At 40.9% G+C, this 18,264-nt stretch overlaps 2 protein-coding genes across 2 annotated transcripts; one reads left to right on the forward strand and one right to left on the reverse strand.

Moving 5' to 3' along the window:
* Positions 1-720: 720 nt before the first annotated feature.
* LOC111968186 (uncharacterized) lies at positions 721-10,827 on the reverse strand. The gene is given in 4 exon segments (XM_070444634.1): positions 721-892; positions 3,056-3,129; positions 3,131-3,199; positions 10,414-10,827. Coding segments are annotated over 4 exon segments (720 nt in total). The 5' UTR covers positions 10,819-10,827.
* Positions 10,828-13,075: 2,248 nt separating this feature from the next.
* On the forward strand, positions 13,076-17,490 carry LOC111967554 (uncharacterized). Its single transcript, XM_023992652.2, has 5 exons — positions 13,076-13,263; positions 16,420-16,575; positions 16,718-16,846; positions 16,965-17,102; positions 17,203-17,490. Exons 1-5 carry the CDS (start codon positions 13,261-13,263, stop codon positions 17,290-17,292), a joined length of 516 nt encoding a protein of 171 aa, XP_023848420.1. The 5' UTR covers positions 13,076-13,260; the 3' UTR covers positions 17,293-17,490.
* Positions 17,491-18,264: the final 774 nt, after the last annotated feature.

The raw sequence follows: 18,264 nt of genomic DNA on the forward strand, positions 1-18,264 counted from the left end.
GGGACTTAGGCAGTGTCCAAAGTTGAGACACATAGGAAGCAAATCGAGACTCAGGTAAACACTGACAAAAAAAAATGACATTTTCCTTTGGCCCATCAGTGACACTTCAACAGTACATTATTCATTGGGTTTTAGAAGATGAGCTCATCTGTGAAGTAGCCTGTTACATGTCATTGGTGGCAAGATGTTAAAGGGTCGAGACTGGACTCTCGTGTTTAATCTTCCATGTTGAATACCGCGAGCATCACCTCAATAGCCTATAATGCTCACTTTGTAGTCAGTGATGAGGTTGATAAAATGATGTCACACATTCTATGCTTGTTCTGTAACTTTGGCTCTGGGTGGAATGTATCATATAAAATGTGCATGAGGTGTGATGTGAGACGATCAACATGTAATTCTAGGATGGGGATAATCATGAAAACATTTACTGAGCTCAACACACAAGGAAACCATGAAGTGACAGAGCGCAATGTTCATATCCTTTGTCTCCCCCATGTGGTAAAATTCTGCCAGGCCAGCTAACAAGCTCTAATAACTTAATAATCTCTGAAATCGCAACAGTTTATTAATTTTTCAGCATATTTGGATTCAAAGAATAAAACATTATATATGCATTACATCACACTATTTTCAATATWAAAAAAATTATAGTACACAAAACTGTGTTCAATTAAAAACCATCATATCGCCATAACATTCGATTGCCCTTCCACTTGTTTAGGATCTATACCAGTAATGATCTCTGTCTGTCTGCAACACAAGGAAGACAAAATCCAGGGCTTTCCTCCATGCTTCCAACRTCAACGTCACATTGTCATAGACTTTCCCAGCACTGTGCTTCATATCTTGGGACATCAACCCATCCTCGGTGTCATCTCTCAATAGCAGTCTTGAGAAATTAGCATCTAGAGATGATCCTTCACTCAAATCTTTCAGCTGCTAATTGATTGTAGTCCAAGCGCCATGAGTTCAAGCACATCAGCCCTGTATGGGTTTCCTGCTCTTCCTTGTTAATCTTGTGGGACAGAGGCTCCATCTTTTCCTGTTGTTTAACTCACCAATATCTCCAATGGCACCCCGGCACCCTCCACAGCAACCCGCCAAAGCCCCCACCATTTCTCCTTCACCCAAATCCAGATAGCTGATGTTCTGAAAGAGCTGCAAAATCTGGACCCCTACAAATCAGCCGGGCTAGACAATCTGGACCCTCTCTAAAATGATCTGCCGAAATTGTTGCAACCCCTATTAGTAGCCTGTTCAACCTCTCTTTCGTATCGTCTGAGATTCCCAAAGATTGGAAGCTGCCGCGGTCATCCTCCTCTTCAAAGGGGGTGACATCTAGACCCAAACTGCTACAGACCTATATCTATCCACCCTGTCTTTCTAAGGTCTTTGAAAGCCAAAGTTATCAAACAGATTACCGCCATTTCGAATCCCACCGTACCTTCTCCGCTATGCAATCTGGTTTCAGAGCTGGTCATGGGTGCACCTCAGCCACGCTCAAGGTCCTAAACGACATCATAACCGCCATCGATAGAGACATTACTGCGCAGCCGTATTCATCGACCTGGCCAAGGCTTTCGACTCTGTCAATCACCACATTCTTTTAGCAGACTCGACAGCCTTGGTTTCTCAAATGATGCCTCGCCTGGTTTACCAACTACTTCTCTGATAGCGTTCAGGGTGTCAAATCGGAGGGCCTGTTGTCCGACCTCTGGCAGTCTCTATGGGGTGCCACAGTTTCAATCCTCGGGCCGACTCTCTTCTCTGTATACATCAATGATGTTGCTCTTGCTGCTGGTGATTCTCTGATACACCTCTACGCAAACAACACCATTCTGTATACTTCTGGCCCCTCTTTGACACTGTGTTAACTAACCTCCAGTCGAGCTTCAATGCCATACAACTCTCCTTCCGTGGACTCCAACTGCTCTTAAACGCAAGTAAAACTAAATGCATGCTATTCAACCGATCACTGCCCACACCTGCTCGCCCATCCAGCATCACTACTCTGGACGGCTCTGACTTAGAATACGTGGACAACTACAAAACCTAGGTGTCTGGTTAGACTGTAAACTCTCCTTCCAGACTCACATTAAGCATCTCCAATCCAAAATTAAATCTAGAATCGGCTTTCTATATCGCAACAAGCATCCTCCACTCATGCTGCCAAACATACCCTCGTAAAATGACCATCCTACCGATCCCGACTTCGGGGATGTCATCTATAAATAGCCTCCAACACTCTACTCAACAAACTGGATGCAGTCTACACAGTCCATCCGTTTGTCACCAAAGCCCCATACACTACCCACCATTGCGACCTGTACGCTCTCGATAGTTGGCACTCGCTTCATATCGTCGCCAAACCCACTGGCTACAGGTATCTACAAGTCTCTGCTAGGTAAAGCCCCGCCTTATCTCAGCTCAACTGGTCACCATAGCAGCACCCACTCGTAGCACCCGCTCCAGCAGTATATCTCACTGGTCACCCCCAAAGCCAATTCCTCCTTTGGTCATCTTTCCTTCCAGTTCTCTGCTGCCAATGACTGGAACGAACTGCAAAAATTCTGAAGCTGGAAACACTTATCTCCCTCACTAGCTTTAAGCACCAGCTGTCAGAGCAGCTCACAGATTACAGCACCTGTACATAGCCCATCTATAATTTAGCCCAAACAACTACCTCTTCCCCTACTGTATTTATTTGCTCCTTTGCACCCCATTATTTTCTATTTTCTACTTTGCACATTCTTTCCACTGCAAATCTACCATTCCAGTGTTTTACTTGCTATATATTATTTACCTCGCCACTATGGCCTTTTTTTTTGCCTTTACCTCCCTTATCTCACCTCATTTGCTCACATTGTATATAGACTTATTTTTCTACTGTATTATTGACTGTATGTTTTGTTTATCCATGTGATACTCTGTGTTGTTGTATGTGTCGAATTGCTATGCTTTATCTTGGCCAGGTCGCAGTTGCAAAGAGAACTTTTTCAACTAGCCTACCTGGTTAAATAAAGGTGAAATAACATTTTTACACAAAAATTGCTTTTGAAGGTGATGGACGCAAAGAAATTCAGTTGTTCCAGCACCGGGGAGCAGATACCTGTCTTTCATTGTTGGTGTATAGACGATATGCACAGCCCCAGAACCAGTCCAAGGCCTGCAGCTTGCCGTGCAAAGAGCTTGTCACCTGTGACCAGCACAATGCAATCAGCAAAAAATGTTCATAGCCATTGATGCTCTCCTTCCGTTGCCCCTGCAGTCTCTTCACATGGAGACTTTTACTCCGGTGCCGACGCAGTGCTTACTCAGTTGTGTGCATAGGTGACAGGACAGCTCTTGTTGTTTCTGCAAAGTCCTCCAAAATGGCGGGCTTCACCCTGTCAACCACAAGTATAGTGTCTTTTTTTTTTGTAACAGTATTTTTACTGGAATTTCACAATTTTCACCCATATTAAGAGATACAACAACAGAGACAAGCAACAAAAAAAACAGCACTCACTTACACATACCTGCGTATATATATATACATACACACATACATACGTACACCATTTGACTCTCCCCGCTCGGCGCTTCTCTCACCCCATCCCCATCATTGCGTCTCTCAATACATACATTTTAAACAAACTTACAAACAGAAATTAAACCAAAAAAGCTCAGTTTAAACCAAGAAGTTAGGTTCCACACATGGAACGTACAGTGTAATTCTGAAATACATAGATCACCACCATTCTAAGAGAATCCTTGCAGCATAATAGCTGATACCTCAGGTTCTATGTAATTTAGATAAGGTTCCCATCCTTTGTAGAACTGATCTGTTTTAGAATGCAATGTACATGTCAGATATTCCAGAGGCACCCATTCAAATAGTATCTTATGCCAATCTTTAATAGAAGGAACCTTATCACTAATCCACTGTAAAAGGATGTTTTTCCTCACTGCGAAGGTAAGGATGTTGTAAAGCCTCCTCTTACCCACAGAAGTAACATGCCTACTAGGGAGACCCAACAGTAAAGGAACTGGGTCCAATTCTAGATCAACCCCTAGGATCTTTTCAATTTCTAGCAGAACACCAGACCAGTATCTTTGTATTTTGGTACATGACCATAAACAATGTGTTAGGGTGCCTGTATCAGTTTTACATTTAAGACACTGAGGAGAAGAGGAAGAGGGGCTAAAAGCATGTGTGCGATTTGGGGATATATGCAATCTGTGTATTATTCTTAATTGGATTGCTCTAGTACGATTACATATAGATATTGTTTTTGCATATCTCCAAATGTCCTCCCACATCTCTTCGTCAATAGTAACAGACAATTATTTCTCCCACACTTGTTTCACCCTCTGTGTGTCGACAGCAGAAAAGGACCTTAAAGCATCATAAAACAGACTTACAGACATTTTCCTTTGTGGGAAAAAAAACATTATTTCAATGACAGACATATCAGGGTTACCAATTAAGGCGGTGCTCTTCAGAATATAATGTCTTACTTGTAGGAAGCGGAAAAAGTCCTGCTTTGGGAGTCRATATTTCTCGACCATCTGCTCAAATGACAATAAAATCTTATCAGCAAATAAGTCATTTAGTCTGCGTATGCCCTTATTAAGCCAAAAGTTAAAGCCAGCATCCAGCAATCCTGGACCAAAATCTGGGTTGTTAAGAATTGGGGTAAGAGCGTTAGTTTGGACCTTCCCAGGAAGCGTTGAACTGACCTCCATACTTTGAGTGTGTTAAGTGTAATAGGATTATTGCAGTGATCTTCCACAGACTTGAAACTTCTGAAAAACAAAAGATCCTGTAAGGGGTATTTTGAAAGAGAAGTCACAATGTCTAACCAAATAGAGGAGTCATCGTTTGTGATCCAGTCAGAAATATAACATAGGTGGGCACACCACTGATAGAACCTGATATTGGGCAGATCCAAGCCACCCATAGAACTTGGCTTGAGTTTACTCCATATAAAGGAACTTAGCCATCCATTTACATCCTTTATTACCTTATTGGAGTAATACTGGGATCATTTGGATTGGGTAAAGTAGTCTAGGTAAAATGTTCATTTTCAAGAGGGATATTCTACCCAACCAAGAAATCGGGAGAGTTCCAGCGCTCCAGATCCTGTYTTATTGTATCAAACAAGGGAACAAAATTGGCTTTGTACATTTTCTGGAATTTAGGAGTTACAAATATACCCAGATACGTAAAACCTGAGGGAGACCATTTAAAAGGGAAGGGGGAGAAGTATTAGGTACAGAGTGAAGGTTACCAAGTGGCATAGCCTCTGATTTAGTTAAGTTAATCTTGTAGCCTGAGAATTCGCTGAATAATTCAATAATATTAATAAGAGATGTAATTGAAGTCTCGGGACTAGAGATGAATATCAGGACATCATCAGCATACAAGCTTATTTTATGGTGAACATCACCAATGAGCAGCCCCTATATAGCAGGCGTTAACCTGATGGCCTCGGCCAGTGGTTCCATAACGAGTGCAAATAGGAGAGGGGACAAAAGACAGCCCTGTCTGGTACCTCTGTATATAGAGAAGCTATTTGACCATAGCCCATTAGTAAGGACAGCAGCCTGAGGATCATCATATAAAACTTTCACCCATTTTATAAAGTTGTCCCCTAGACYAAATTTATTTAGAGCAAAGAATAGGTAAGACCACTCCACACGATCAAATGCTTTCTCAGCATCTAGGGAGAGCACAAGACCATCCATAGCACTTTGTTGGTAGGCTTGAATTACAATAAGAAGCCGCCTGACATTGTTGCATGACTTACGGCCCTTAATGAAGCCAGTTTGGTCTCCTTTCACAATTAGTGGAAGTGAGTCCTCTAATCTTGTGGCTAGAATTTTAGAAAGCAATTTTCTATCCACATTCAGAAGGGAAATTGGTCTGTACGAGGAACAAGACTCTGGACCTTTTCCCTTTTTGAGAATAAGTGATATGTTGGCTTCTCTCAACGTTTGAGGGAGCTGGTCATTTGAAAATGAGTGGTTAAACATATCACGCAATGGCTCAAGGATCAGGCCATGGAACTCTTTATAGAACTCACTACAAAACCCGTCTGGTCCTGGGGCCTTACCATTTTGCAGATTCTTAATTGCGAACATTATCTCTTCCTCGGTAATAGGGGCATTAAGGAGAGACCTCTGTTCTTCGGAGATAGTAGGGAGCTCAATCTTAGAAAATAAGTTCTCCATTAATTTGGGTGCATCATTTGGCAGTTCTGAGGCATAAAGATTTGCATAAAATTTCTTAAATGAGTCATTTATCAATTTATTTTCATATAAATGATTGCCATCAGAATCAGTAATAGTAGCAATTGACTGTGAGTCAGCTCTCTTTTTAGCTAGGTACGCCAAGTACTTTCCTGGCTTATCGCCATGTTCATATAGCTTTTGCCTGACAAATCTAATTTTATTTTCAGCGTCCTGTGTTAGGAGAGTCCAACGTTGATCTAAGGACTGATATTTCCTTTAATAGGGCAGGAGTGGGAGTTTTAATATAGTCCTTCTCTTTAGTTCCTAATTCACCCTCTAACGTTTTTTGCTTTTCACGCTTTTTCCGCCTCTTAGTGGCTGTGTATGACATAATCAGACCCCTGGCCTACGCTTTACAGGTTTCCCAAAGGAGCGAGGGGTTATCTGTTGATTGAGAGTTAATAGAGAAAAATGCTTTAAACTCTGTAATAAAATATGATGTGAATGTATGGTCTTTAAGGATGGTTGTATTCAACCTCCAATGTCTTGACAGATTGAATGCCCCGTTGAGTTTTATGTCCAGGATCACCTCTGCATGATCAGATATGACTATGCTTCCTATCCTAGCGGATAAAACAGACTGCAAAGACGTCCTGGGCATAAAAAAGTAATCTATTCTAGTCTGACATCCATGAGGTGCAGAGAAAAAAGTGAACTCTCTGTTAGAGGGATGAAAAGTTCTCCAAATATCAGCATACCCCAGATCATCACAAATAGCTTTAAGTGACTTAGCTCGAGGAGCGAGTGAAGCTATACCGCTGGGAAACTTATCAATAAGGGGGTTCAACAAACAATTAAAATCTCCTCCAACCACTGCAGTGTCTGAGTTTAATTCTGAAAAGTCTAGAAATACCTTAGTGAGGAAATCAGGGGGGTGGCCAGGGGGGAAGTAAATATTCATTATGGAAATGTTCTGCCCTTGTAAAGTACCATTAATTATAACAAAGCGACCAAATGTATCTTTCACACAATTCAAGACCTTAAGTGGTAAGTTCTTTTTCACAAGAATTGCTACACCTCTACTTCTGGATGTAGATGATGAGAAAAACACTTGACCAAACCCCCCTTGTTGTAATTTCAGATGCTCCTTAGCATCCAAATGAGTTTCTTGCAACAGGGCAATACCAATATTTTATTTTTCCAAAAAAGACAGTGCCTTCTTCCTTTTAATGGGGTTATGGCTCCCTCTAATGTTCCATGTACATACACGCAGTCTGTTACCTGCCATTGCACTTTGACCATTCAATATCCAGACTGAATCTTATTGTAAAAGTGGGGTGGTACCTTTTTCCATGTGTTGAACTCTCTTCTATCTCACCGAGCATAAACAAACRATATGAATCCTGAACTCTCTATACTAAACCCAAAAATTAAACATGTAAAGATCCAAAAGGGGGTTTTCCCACTAACTAACATGCAGGGGATTTCAACATTCCAATGTAGACTCTTAAGTCCGTAATGCCACTCAATAGCCTCATCCTTTATATATATGGAAATGAAAATCAATAGAAGATTGAGGCTCTTCCACCTAAAACCAAGCCTGGGCACCAATATAGATTCACACATATCTCAGCCTGAGCTACAGCAGCAGTTACTTTAGCAAGAAAAATAATAAAGATACGAATATTACTGAACCGGAGTACGTGAGAACTCACACCACTGTTTCATGATCAGATTCAAATTAAAAGAAGTTATCCAATGCTGCAGAGGTGCAGCTTAAAGTTATTTACCCAGAGAGTCAATAAACGCAGCAGCCTCTTCAGGTGTGTAGAGTTTYTTAGGCGATCTGTTGACCATAATCTTCAATGTGGCCGGGTACAGCAGTGCGTAGTCCATCTTCATTCTCTTGAGTCGAGCCTTTGTAACAGTATAACTTTAGTACGTCCCCTCGCCCGGCGCGAACCAGGGACCCTCTGCACACATCAACAACAGTCGCCCACGAAGCGTCGTTACCCATCGCTCCACAAAAGCCGCGGCCCTTGCAGAGCAAGGCAACCCTACTTAAGTCTCAGAGCAAGTGACGTAACTGATTGAAATGCTAGTAGCGCGTACCCGCTAACTAGCTAGCCATTTCACATCCGTTACACCTTCGCCTCATCAAACCCTTTGCGTCTTCGCACAACCGCTGTGGAATGATCATTGAAGAAGGAGACCTTTGGACCTTATCGTTGAACCGATGTTTCTAGCCGCATCCATGACACGCTGCTTGTCGGTGAAGTTGTGGAACTTTATAACCACTGGCTGTGGGTGCTGGTTGGGACCGGGTATCGGTGCTTGAGAGCGATGGGCTCTGTCCAGCTTCACACGACCAGCCTTAGTGTCCATTTGTAGGTAGTCAGGGATCCATTCCTAAAAAAAAATGACTGAACCTGTCCCTTCAGAATTTTCCGGGAGTCCCACAACACGAATATTGCGTCTGCGTCCTCGATTATCCAAGTCGTCAATGTGCTCCGCCATTTCACGCACCTGTTTCTCAAGTGCTTTTAACTTAGTGTCCATAGATGTAGTTGAAGTTTCCACTGTAGCAATTCTTCCTTCCGCCTCATCAACACCTTTGACAACCCTCTGTAGTTCAGCTGAATTGCCTGCTATTGCTTCCAAGACCGTTCTTATCTTAACATTGATCACTTTAGTAATGTTATCCGTCATCTTTTGAATCACCAGGTCCATTGTGCCTGGATCCGCAATGGTGTTAGCTTCGCTAACGTTAGCTAGCTCCTCCTGCACATCTACAGGGATGGTGGTTTTGGTCGAGTTCTTAGTAGTTCTGTTGGGCATGTTGTCAGAGATTTTTGAGAAATATCCGTCAAGACTCATTGTAGGATAACTTATTTAGCCAATTCTACCACTTTTTTCAAGCTAGGAGATTAATGTAAAAATATAAATTTACGAATGCCACGGGAGCTCGCTGAAACAGTGTTCTCTCTACGGCGCCATTTTGTCTCCACAAGTATAGTGTCTTAAGCAGCGCTGGGTTAGTCTTTCACTTGCCTCACCATTGACCAAAACTAGATTCACATTGTTTTTCAACAGAGTTGTTAAAACTTTGTTTTGCCAATCATCTTCTTTGCTGAGACTGTTCAAGTCCAACTTGTCAGTCTTATGGCTGATGTCAGTTTTATTATTGAAACCAAGATGGTGGTATTTTTCACAGAGATCTCTATAAATGAGAACAACTTGCCACCTCTGCTCTTTCATGTGATGAACAAGGGAAGACTGCTCTGCAGAAAGTAGAACAGGGCTCCCAAGTGGCGCAGCGGTCTAAGGCACTGCATCTCAATGCTAGAGGTGTCACTACAGACCCTGGTTTGATTCCAGGCTGTATCACAACTGGCTGTGATTGGGAGTCCCATAGAGTGGAGCACAATTGGCCCAGCGCTGTCCGTGTTAGGGCCGTCATTGTAAATAAGAATTTGTTTTTAACTGACTTGCCTAGTTAAATAAATGTTTTTTTTATTTTTATTAAGATTAACGCAACCTGGTAAAACACATGAATGGTCCTCTGACAAGCCCGCTAGAGTGCATGTTACCAGCTTTTTTACATAAAATGTTCTACAGCTGTCACCACTCCCATTGTTCTTTGACTATCCTGCTGGCCTCAACCACAAAGCTCATTGCATCCACACATCCATGACTCACAGCTTCAGCGAGGTGAGGAACATCAACTCCTTTAGAATTCTCTACTTGTGAAAATAACCCTAGTGTGGTGTTCTCATCAGCTTTATAATTTGCACAAAAATGTCTGCTATGAGTGAGTTGTATTCTGCTTTGTTTCTTGTTGTCGAAGGCCCCATGGCTAGAGCTTATCACTATTCTATGACTGGACAAAGGTGAAGGGACCGCGACAGGTTTCTGTAACACTGTGTATGGAGAACCCTGAAATACTGATGTGCCACTATAAGAAGCAACCGCTCTAACATCTTCAATTGACACACTGTTTGACCTGCAGACGTCCCAAAATACAGTAGATTCGGAAAGTATTCAGACCCCTTGACTTTTTACACATTTTATTACGTGACAGCCTTGTTCTAAAATGAATTACATCAGATTACATAATTTTTTCCTCATCAATCTACACACAATACCCCATAATGACAAAGCAAATTTAAACTTGTGCAAATCCATTCAAAATAAAAAAACAGAAATATCACTGTATTTGGGGAGTTTCTCCCATTCTTCTCTGCAGATATTCTCAAGCTCTGCCAGGTTGGATGGGGAGCGCTGCTGCACAGCTATTTTCAGGTCTATCCAGAGAGCAGCCTTGCTCCAGACGCCAGCCAGAAACAGCAGGCATCCTGTGCCTGAGTGGAAGACCTTCTGGTGAGCTTGGATTGTCTCATTGGCCAGATGACCTATGAAGCAGGTCAGGTTTAAGAGCTCCTTGATGTGGAAACATGTGCACACCAAGGACGACTCCCCTGTTGACTCGTCTTAAAAAAAAAATATATTGGGGCCCAAAAAGGAATGTGTGACAGCCGCCAAACCTGTGAGCTGCTGCAGTCCATTATGAAGTCTCTGATTAATTACTGTAATTCCCATTTCCTGTAATACCAGTAAGATTGGATTTTGATGTTAGGGTAATTCTGGGGGAAAGTAGAACACCTGTCCAAACTATTTACCAGAAGGATAATTAATTCTGTCAAAATACTGTGAGAGCTACAGCAATGAATACCTTTGGTGTAGCTAGTTCTGCAGTGTAGTTGTCTAGTAGCTAGCTAGTTCTGAATGTGGCGAAGCGTTCCATTGTGTACAGCACAGTCACACACATTGACACCAAACAAAACCCTAAACATCTCGTCTGTCATGAATGTTGAATACAATAATTGTTTTACTTACTCTGCCAATTGGCTGTGGGGTTGGTCCTTCAACTGGTCAATATTTTAGACAAAATATCCACAGGAAAGTGTTATTAAACCCGACTTTAAAACGCGGGTCACTGTGTGTGGCAATCAAGATGTGTTTGGCACTTGCAAAAGATGGAAGTACATTGCTGTGGATTTGCTGTTGGCGCCCCCCCTTGGTTTGTGCTGTGGTGGAGACCTTTGTGGGCTATACTCGGCCTTGTCTCAGGATTGTAAGTTGGTGGTTGAGGATTTCCCTCTAGTGGTGCGGGGGCTGTGCTTTGGCAAAGTGGGTGGGGTTATATCCTTCCTATTTGGCCCTGTCCGGGGGTTTCTTCGGATGGGGCCACAGTGTCTCCTGACCGCTCCTGTCTCAGCCCTGTCTCTTATACACATCTAGATGTGTATAAGAGACAGGGTACTACCGGCCGTGGTGACTCCTTGCTGTCCCCAGTCCGCCTGGCCTTGCTGCTATTCCAGTTTCAGCTGTTCTGCCTGCGGTTATGGAACCCCTACCTGTCCCAGACCTGCTGTTTTCAACTCTTAATGATCGGCTATGAAAAGCCAACTGAGATTTATTCCTGATTATTATTTGACCATGCTTGTCATTTATGGAAATTTTGAAAATCTTGGCTCTCTCTAATTTTCTCCTTCTCTCTTTCTTTCTCTCGGAGGACCTGGGCCCTAGGACCATGCGTCGGGACTGCCGCCCGTGGTGACTCCTTGCTGTCCCCAGTCCGCCTGGCCTTGCTGCTATTCCAGTTTCAACTGTTCTGCCTGCGGTTATGGAACCCCTACCTGTCCCAGACCTGCTGTTTTCAACTCTTAATGATCGGCTATGAAAAGCCAACTGAGATTTATTCCTGATTATTATTTGACCATGCTTGTCACTTATGAACATTTTTGAACATCTTGGCATAGTTCTGTTATAATCTCCACCCGGCACAGCCAGAAGAGGACTGGCCACCCCTCATAGCCTGGTTCCTCTCTAGGTTTCTTCCTAGGTTTTGGCCTTTCTAGGGAGTTTTTCCTAGCCACCGTGCTTCTACACCTGCATTACTAGCTGTTTGGGGTTTTAGGCTGGGTGTCTGTACAGCACTTCGAGATATTAGCTGATGTACGAAGGGCTATATAAAATAAAATTGATTGATTGATTGATTGATTGATATTTAGGCTCTTAATTCAACCAGCTGAAGCACCAATCATACAGATAATGTAATTTTATTAAATATTTTGGCTAGTAAGGAAACTTTTCAAGTTTTTGCAGTTTTGTTCAGACTGTATACCAAGAATTAGTATCATAAAACAGGTTTCCATCCAACCTTTTTATGCAAGTAAAGTACATGTCTGATAAAAACATTTGAAGACAGGCCTGATGGAAACAGTAAATTTGTTGGTAAACTTTCCAAATGTCGAGAAAACAAAATACGCTAGACAAGGTGGGATCTTTTTGTGTCTAAAATTAATTATGCAAGAAATGTCGGTGGAAATGCCTGTAAGTGCAAATATTGATATAATAACCATCATATGAAAGTGAACTTTGAGTCACATGATGATATTGTTTGGTCTTCCCACTATGACTCGGGAAAGCATGCAGTTTATTAGGCTAGATTAAATAAATGATGATGAACTTCACAGGGTAGTGAAACTGCACTGTGATGAACTTGATGCTCCTTTCCAATAAATATCGAGGGTCTTATGTCTTACATTCAATGGAAGATGATATGAATTTGCAGATCACAACTAATTGCACGACACAACGATGAAATGTTTTCTAACAACTTGTTTGTATGCAGCAGTCCCGGGTAGCTCACGCTCTGTTCCAGTTATGTGTGAGCGCGTGCGCAAACAAACGCCAGTTTGCACGTTTGTTGCTAGGAGACAGGAAAAGAGCCATACGAACAGGCCAGCCCTTATGTTCCACCCACGTACTCCACTATTGGTCAAGGCAAGCCATTCCGTATTTTCTTGAAGATTTACTCATTTTCTATTGGACTGTTCCATTGTAATTTAAAATACTCTCCTACTGTAGTTTCAGGCAACCTTTGTTTACCTGCCGCCTGATACTGTTCTAGCTTTACCTTGTTGAATTCAAGTTGCAATAAATCTATTTTGTTCGTGGCAGGGTTGATATTTCGAGATGGTATGTAAACTCTGCTTTACTAACTAATGTCTATAGCTTTCTAGTCAGTTTCATATTTTTTTCAGTTGAGCTAGCTAGATGGATTTCAAGGTAGCTAACGTTAGCTCGTTACCTAGCTACAGTACCTATCTTAGTAAACAGCTACTTTCGCATAGTTACTAACGTTAGCTAGAAACTCATCTGTCTAGCTAGCGGACGTAGCTGGAATATAGCTGTAGCTTTTCAAGATCACATTCACAGGGTTTAGCTGGGTCGTTCCACGAAATGAGTACCTTTTGCGTCGCTTTGATATTTTATTTAGAAATTGTGCACATATTGAATTCTATATTAAATTTAGTGCCCTTTAATTATGATGGTAGACTACATGGAAAATTCAATACATCTGATTGAAGAAAGACTTGCTAAAGAAGTACCAAAATTCAGCTTTTTGATATGTCACTCTGTGCATCCTCTGACTTCAAGTACGATTTTAACACTCTTAACCCCAGCATTTCTCCAAGTTACACCATCGTTTTAAAGTAATTTTTGCTTTGACAGAGTAATTTTTTAAGATTATTATTCATTTATATAATGTGATTAATTGTATATTTGTTTTACCTGTCCCTCATTTTGAGGTCAACCCAGCTACATGAACTGAACTCTCCTTTTTAATATGGTGAAACTATTCCCTTTTAAATATATTTTTCCTCGAGAAACATTGAACATCTAATAGTCAAATCATGGGTGTAAAGCAGTGAGGTGGTTCTACTGGTTAAAAAAAAATAAAAATCTGGTGTTTCATGGTGGAAAACTGATCTGGTCAATGTTTCCACAAATATTTTGGGGGTGAGCTTGCATTCAATGGCAGACGTGCATAAGGATTGCAGAATTCAGATATACATAATTGTTTTAAACTCTATCCACTGAGTTTTAAAACTATGGCGCACGATATGGTTCAATGTTCCAATTAAATCAGCACAATCATTTTTCCGGTATTCAAATTGCCTGCGTCTTGAAGCTAAAATTGGGATCATGTATACTTTGCTAATGACCATACAAAAAAAAAAACAGGATAACGGAAGAGCAATGTACGTACAATTGGGGAACTCTTGTAGGTACAGGGGGACCGTCTCTTTATGCACCTCTGCTATTGCCCCCTCCTTGTTTCACACAACAAGCTTCCATTCCGCCTGTCTCAAGGGGATTTATGGATGATTTAAGATGAAACCGTCAACCCTGTTATGTACAGTCAACCCTGTTACTTTATTGGTACTAATAGGCACTTACTATAGTATTTTTTAAATTTAACCTACTGAGATGGGAAATATGTTTTTTATTAAGTTGAACATGTGCTCTTTGTGACAGAATGTTAAAATTAGGTGAAAGTTTTTTTCACAAAGTTACACTACTCAAAAGGCACCTAATTGGTGGAATGACCCAGCTACGATGTTTCTGCTTGCTTAACTTTTCTATGTATCTAAGTTGACTTATATTGTGTTAGCTTCATTGACTTGGGCTAGGTCATGGTATTMATTTCTTGATATTTCCAGGTTAATTTCTGGATCAAAAAGGGGCTTAGGTGGTGGGTGTGGTAGGGGGCGTGGCAATGTGTTAGAGCCCCCCCATCTTGGTGCTCTGTAGAGAAATTGTAGCATTTCAAAGCCAATTTCTCCATGGAGCTTTTTTTTAAAAATGCTACACATTTTGCCATGCAGCTGAGAGACAGTGTTGCATTGTTAAAGCAAATTTCCTGCAATTTGACATATTCTGCCATGGATAATGCCGTGTTCTTTTGCTTAAACATAATAACAAAAATTAATACTGCTAAATGTATTGTTTTGGAATTTGTAATTCTCCCTGACTGTCAAGCTTTTTTTTGGTAATTATTAGTTCTCAAAGATTATATAATAAAAAGATATATAGGTCCATTATCTTTTCTGCATACGTTATCTGGTTTTAGTTGTATAGGTTTACACTTAAAGCGTTTTTCCCTCTCGAAAATGTATACAATTAATTATATACAATACCAGTCAAAAGTTTGGACACACCTACTCATTCCAGGGATTTTCTTCATATGTACTATTTTCTACATTGTAGAATAATAGTGAAGACATCCCATCTGGTTTGCGCTTAGTAGGACTATCATTAGTTTTTCAACAGGACAATGACCTAGGCTGTGTAAGGGCTATTTGAGAAAGGAGAGTGATGGAGGGCTGCATCAGATGACCTGGCCTCCACAATCACCCGACCTCAACCTAATTGAGATGGTTTGGGATAAGTTGGACCACAGAGGGAGGGAAAAGCAGGTAACAAGTGCTCAGCATAGGTGCGAACTCCAAGACTGTTGGAAAAGCATTCCAGGTGAAGCTGGTTGAGAGAATGCCAAGAGTAGGCAAAGCTGTCATCAAGGCAAAGGGTGGCTACTTTGAAAAATCTCAAATATATTTKGATTTGTTTAACACTACATAATACTACATGATTCCATATATGTTATTTCATAGTTTTGATGTCTTCACTATTATTCTACAATGTAGAAAATAATAAAAAATTAAGAAAAATGAGTAGGTGTGTCCAAACTTTTGACTGGTACTGTATATTTACACAGTTTGAATTTAGGCGACCCGAAAAAACGCTAAGGCGGCCCACCCAAGGATTGGGAGTCCCATAGGGCGGAGCACAATTGGCCCAGCGTCGTCCGGGTTTGGCCGGTGTAGGCCGTCATTGTAAATAAGATTTTGTTCTTAACTGACTTGCCTAATTAAATAAAGGTTAAATAAAAAATGTCCCCCTGCTCCATGCACTATCTTAAGTTTTAGCTAGGAAGAAGAATACATCTCACTGAGCAGGGCCCAAAACGAACCATCCATACATTTTGACCAGCCACAGGGCATTTAGCTAAATAGGTAGCTAACATGTATTTTATTCATGGGAATGTATATGCACTTCATAAATGCTGTAAACAGTGCATCAAGCTAAATCTGCTATGAATAAAAGGTGTTGGCTAAATCTGACCAGTTACCACTAGACTAATTTCAGGACCTGCACCTAATCTACAGCTAGGGTATAACAACAGCCAGCCATCTACAATGAACTGTGGAGGTAATAGTGATTCTAGTTCATGTTTGTCTCATGTTCAGCTTTACAAAGTTAAACTGTCGGCTTGTTGTTATGTTACAGGCTTCAGGCTACAGAAAACCCAACACCACTTCCAACCAGAGGAAAAAGGCAGGTCCTAAACCAGACTTGACAGAGGAACAAAAGCAGGAGATCAGAGAGGCCTTTGACTTGTTTGATACAGATGGGTCGGGCACAATTGACGTGAAGGAACTCAAGGTAGGCTATACCAATATGAACAGCACACTCAACTAGTCACCATAATGCCATCTACTGGTTCAGAGTATGCTTCATTTTTTTGTGAAAATGTTTTTCTTTCTTTTATTGAATATAACCAATTCATTTATTTCTGCTGCTCCAGGTTGCCATGCGTGCCCTTGGCTTTGAACCAAAGAAAGAAGAGATCAAGAAGATGATTGCAGACATTGACAAGGAGGGCTCTGGGACCATTGATTTTAATGACTTTCTCTGTATGATGACACAGAAAATGGTATGTATTTTTTTTGTCGAGAAGAGATGAAATCTTTTGCAGATCTTTGGTTGGACTTGGTCTCCCCTACATGATCTTGATAGACTTCATTAGATTTTTATTCTTTTTTTTTTGTTAGAGTGAAAAAGACTCAAAAGAAGAAATTCTGAAGGCTTTCCGCTTATTTGATGATGACGGCACTGGCAAAATCTCCTTCAAAAATCTAAAGAGAGTTGCCAAGGAGCTAGGCGAAAACCTGACAGATGAGGAATTGCAGGTATGTTATATCCTAACTTGTAACTTGTTGATCTTCCGTTTCACCTCCTAAACATATTCAGTGCAGCAATCCTACTGTTAAAACAATGTATCTTTCAAAGGAAATGATTGACGAAGCAGACCGAGATGGAGATGGAGAGATCAACGAGCAGGAGTTTCTAAGGATAATGAAAAAGACAAGTCTATATTGAATGTCTTATGTTTCCCAACGTTTATTTTCCACTGCTGGAACACTCTCACTTATATGTCTTTGATTCTTTTAAGGATACTTTATGATATAGTGATATAGTGGCTTTTTTCATATGGGTTGTAAATTATTTTAACAGCTCAATACACCGATTGTATGATATTTGAGAAAAAATAAAACATATTTAATAATTTCAAAAATATCTAGACTTTTTCAATTAAATCATAGCTTTTATCTAAGTTAATGTCTCCTATTTACCATGGAAGTGAAATTATCAAGTTTATTCAAACACCCTTGCACCTAACATTACTGTATGGCTATTTGGTTCCCTCTTGTGACACATAAAATGAAGTGCAGCTATAATTGTCTTGACTTAGACTTACATGATTTTGCCTTTTTCTCAAGCTCAGTTAAACAGTTCGATCATCCAAATATATTTTGATTTTACCCTTCGCCTTAGCTAGAGACAAACTCACTGCTCTGAATCCAAGAAATCGGATGAACATATGCTAAGACTGGCTGAATGTGTTATGACTAAGTCACTCTCGGATAACTCAATGCACGGTATAAGAAATGACTGAGTTGAATTTAAGATGACTAACTGTCAGTAAAAGTGATCACTTGGTGAGTCAGTAACCATAATTCATTTGATCTGGCTTATTCTGCCAATGGCAGACTGCCATCCTGCTTCCTCGTGTATTGACCGCATAACATCACCATGACTTGAACATTTACAGGGTCTTGGCCTTTTGACTTATGTAAACATTCAAGCCAAAAACACGACGGTAGTATTAAAACCGAAACATGGACAACAAAGTTTGAATGACATGAATACAAGTATGGTAACACAGAGACGAGAGATGAGATGATCAGGCACTCAGATAAAGCATGACACGTAGGAGTCTAAGAAAATGTACCATTCTGCTCTGCCCTAATAAACAGGATATAATGCTGACGTATTTTTCCGAGCCTCGTA

The sequence above is a fragment of the Salvelinus sp. IW2-2015 genome, linkage group LG8 (genome assembly GCF_002910315.2).
Source record: "Salvelinus sp. IW2-2015 linkage group LG8, ASM291031v2, whole genome shotgun sequence".
Lineage (NCBI taxonomy): Eukaryota > Metazoa > Chordata > Actinopteri > Salmoniformes > Salmonidae > Salvelinus > Salvelinus sp. IW2-2015.

Excerpts from the sequence above, each read along its gene's own strand:
- LOC111967554 (XM_023992652.2), top strand. Across the intron at positions 16,847-16,964 it reads GTATGATGACACAGAAAATG|AGTGAAAAAGACTCAAAAGA; the intron begins GTATGTATTTTT and ends TTTTTTTGTTAG. Across the intron at positions 17,103-17,202 it reads TGACAGATGAGGAATTGCAG|GAAATGATTGACGAAGCAGA; the intron begins GTATGTTATATC and ends TATCTTTCAAAG.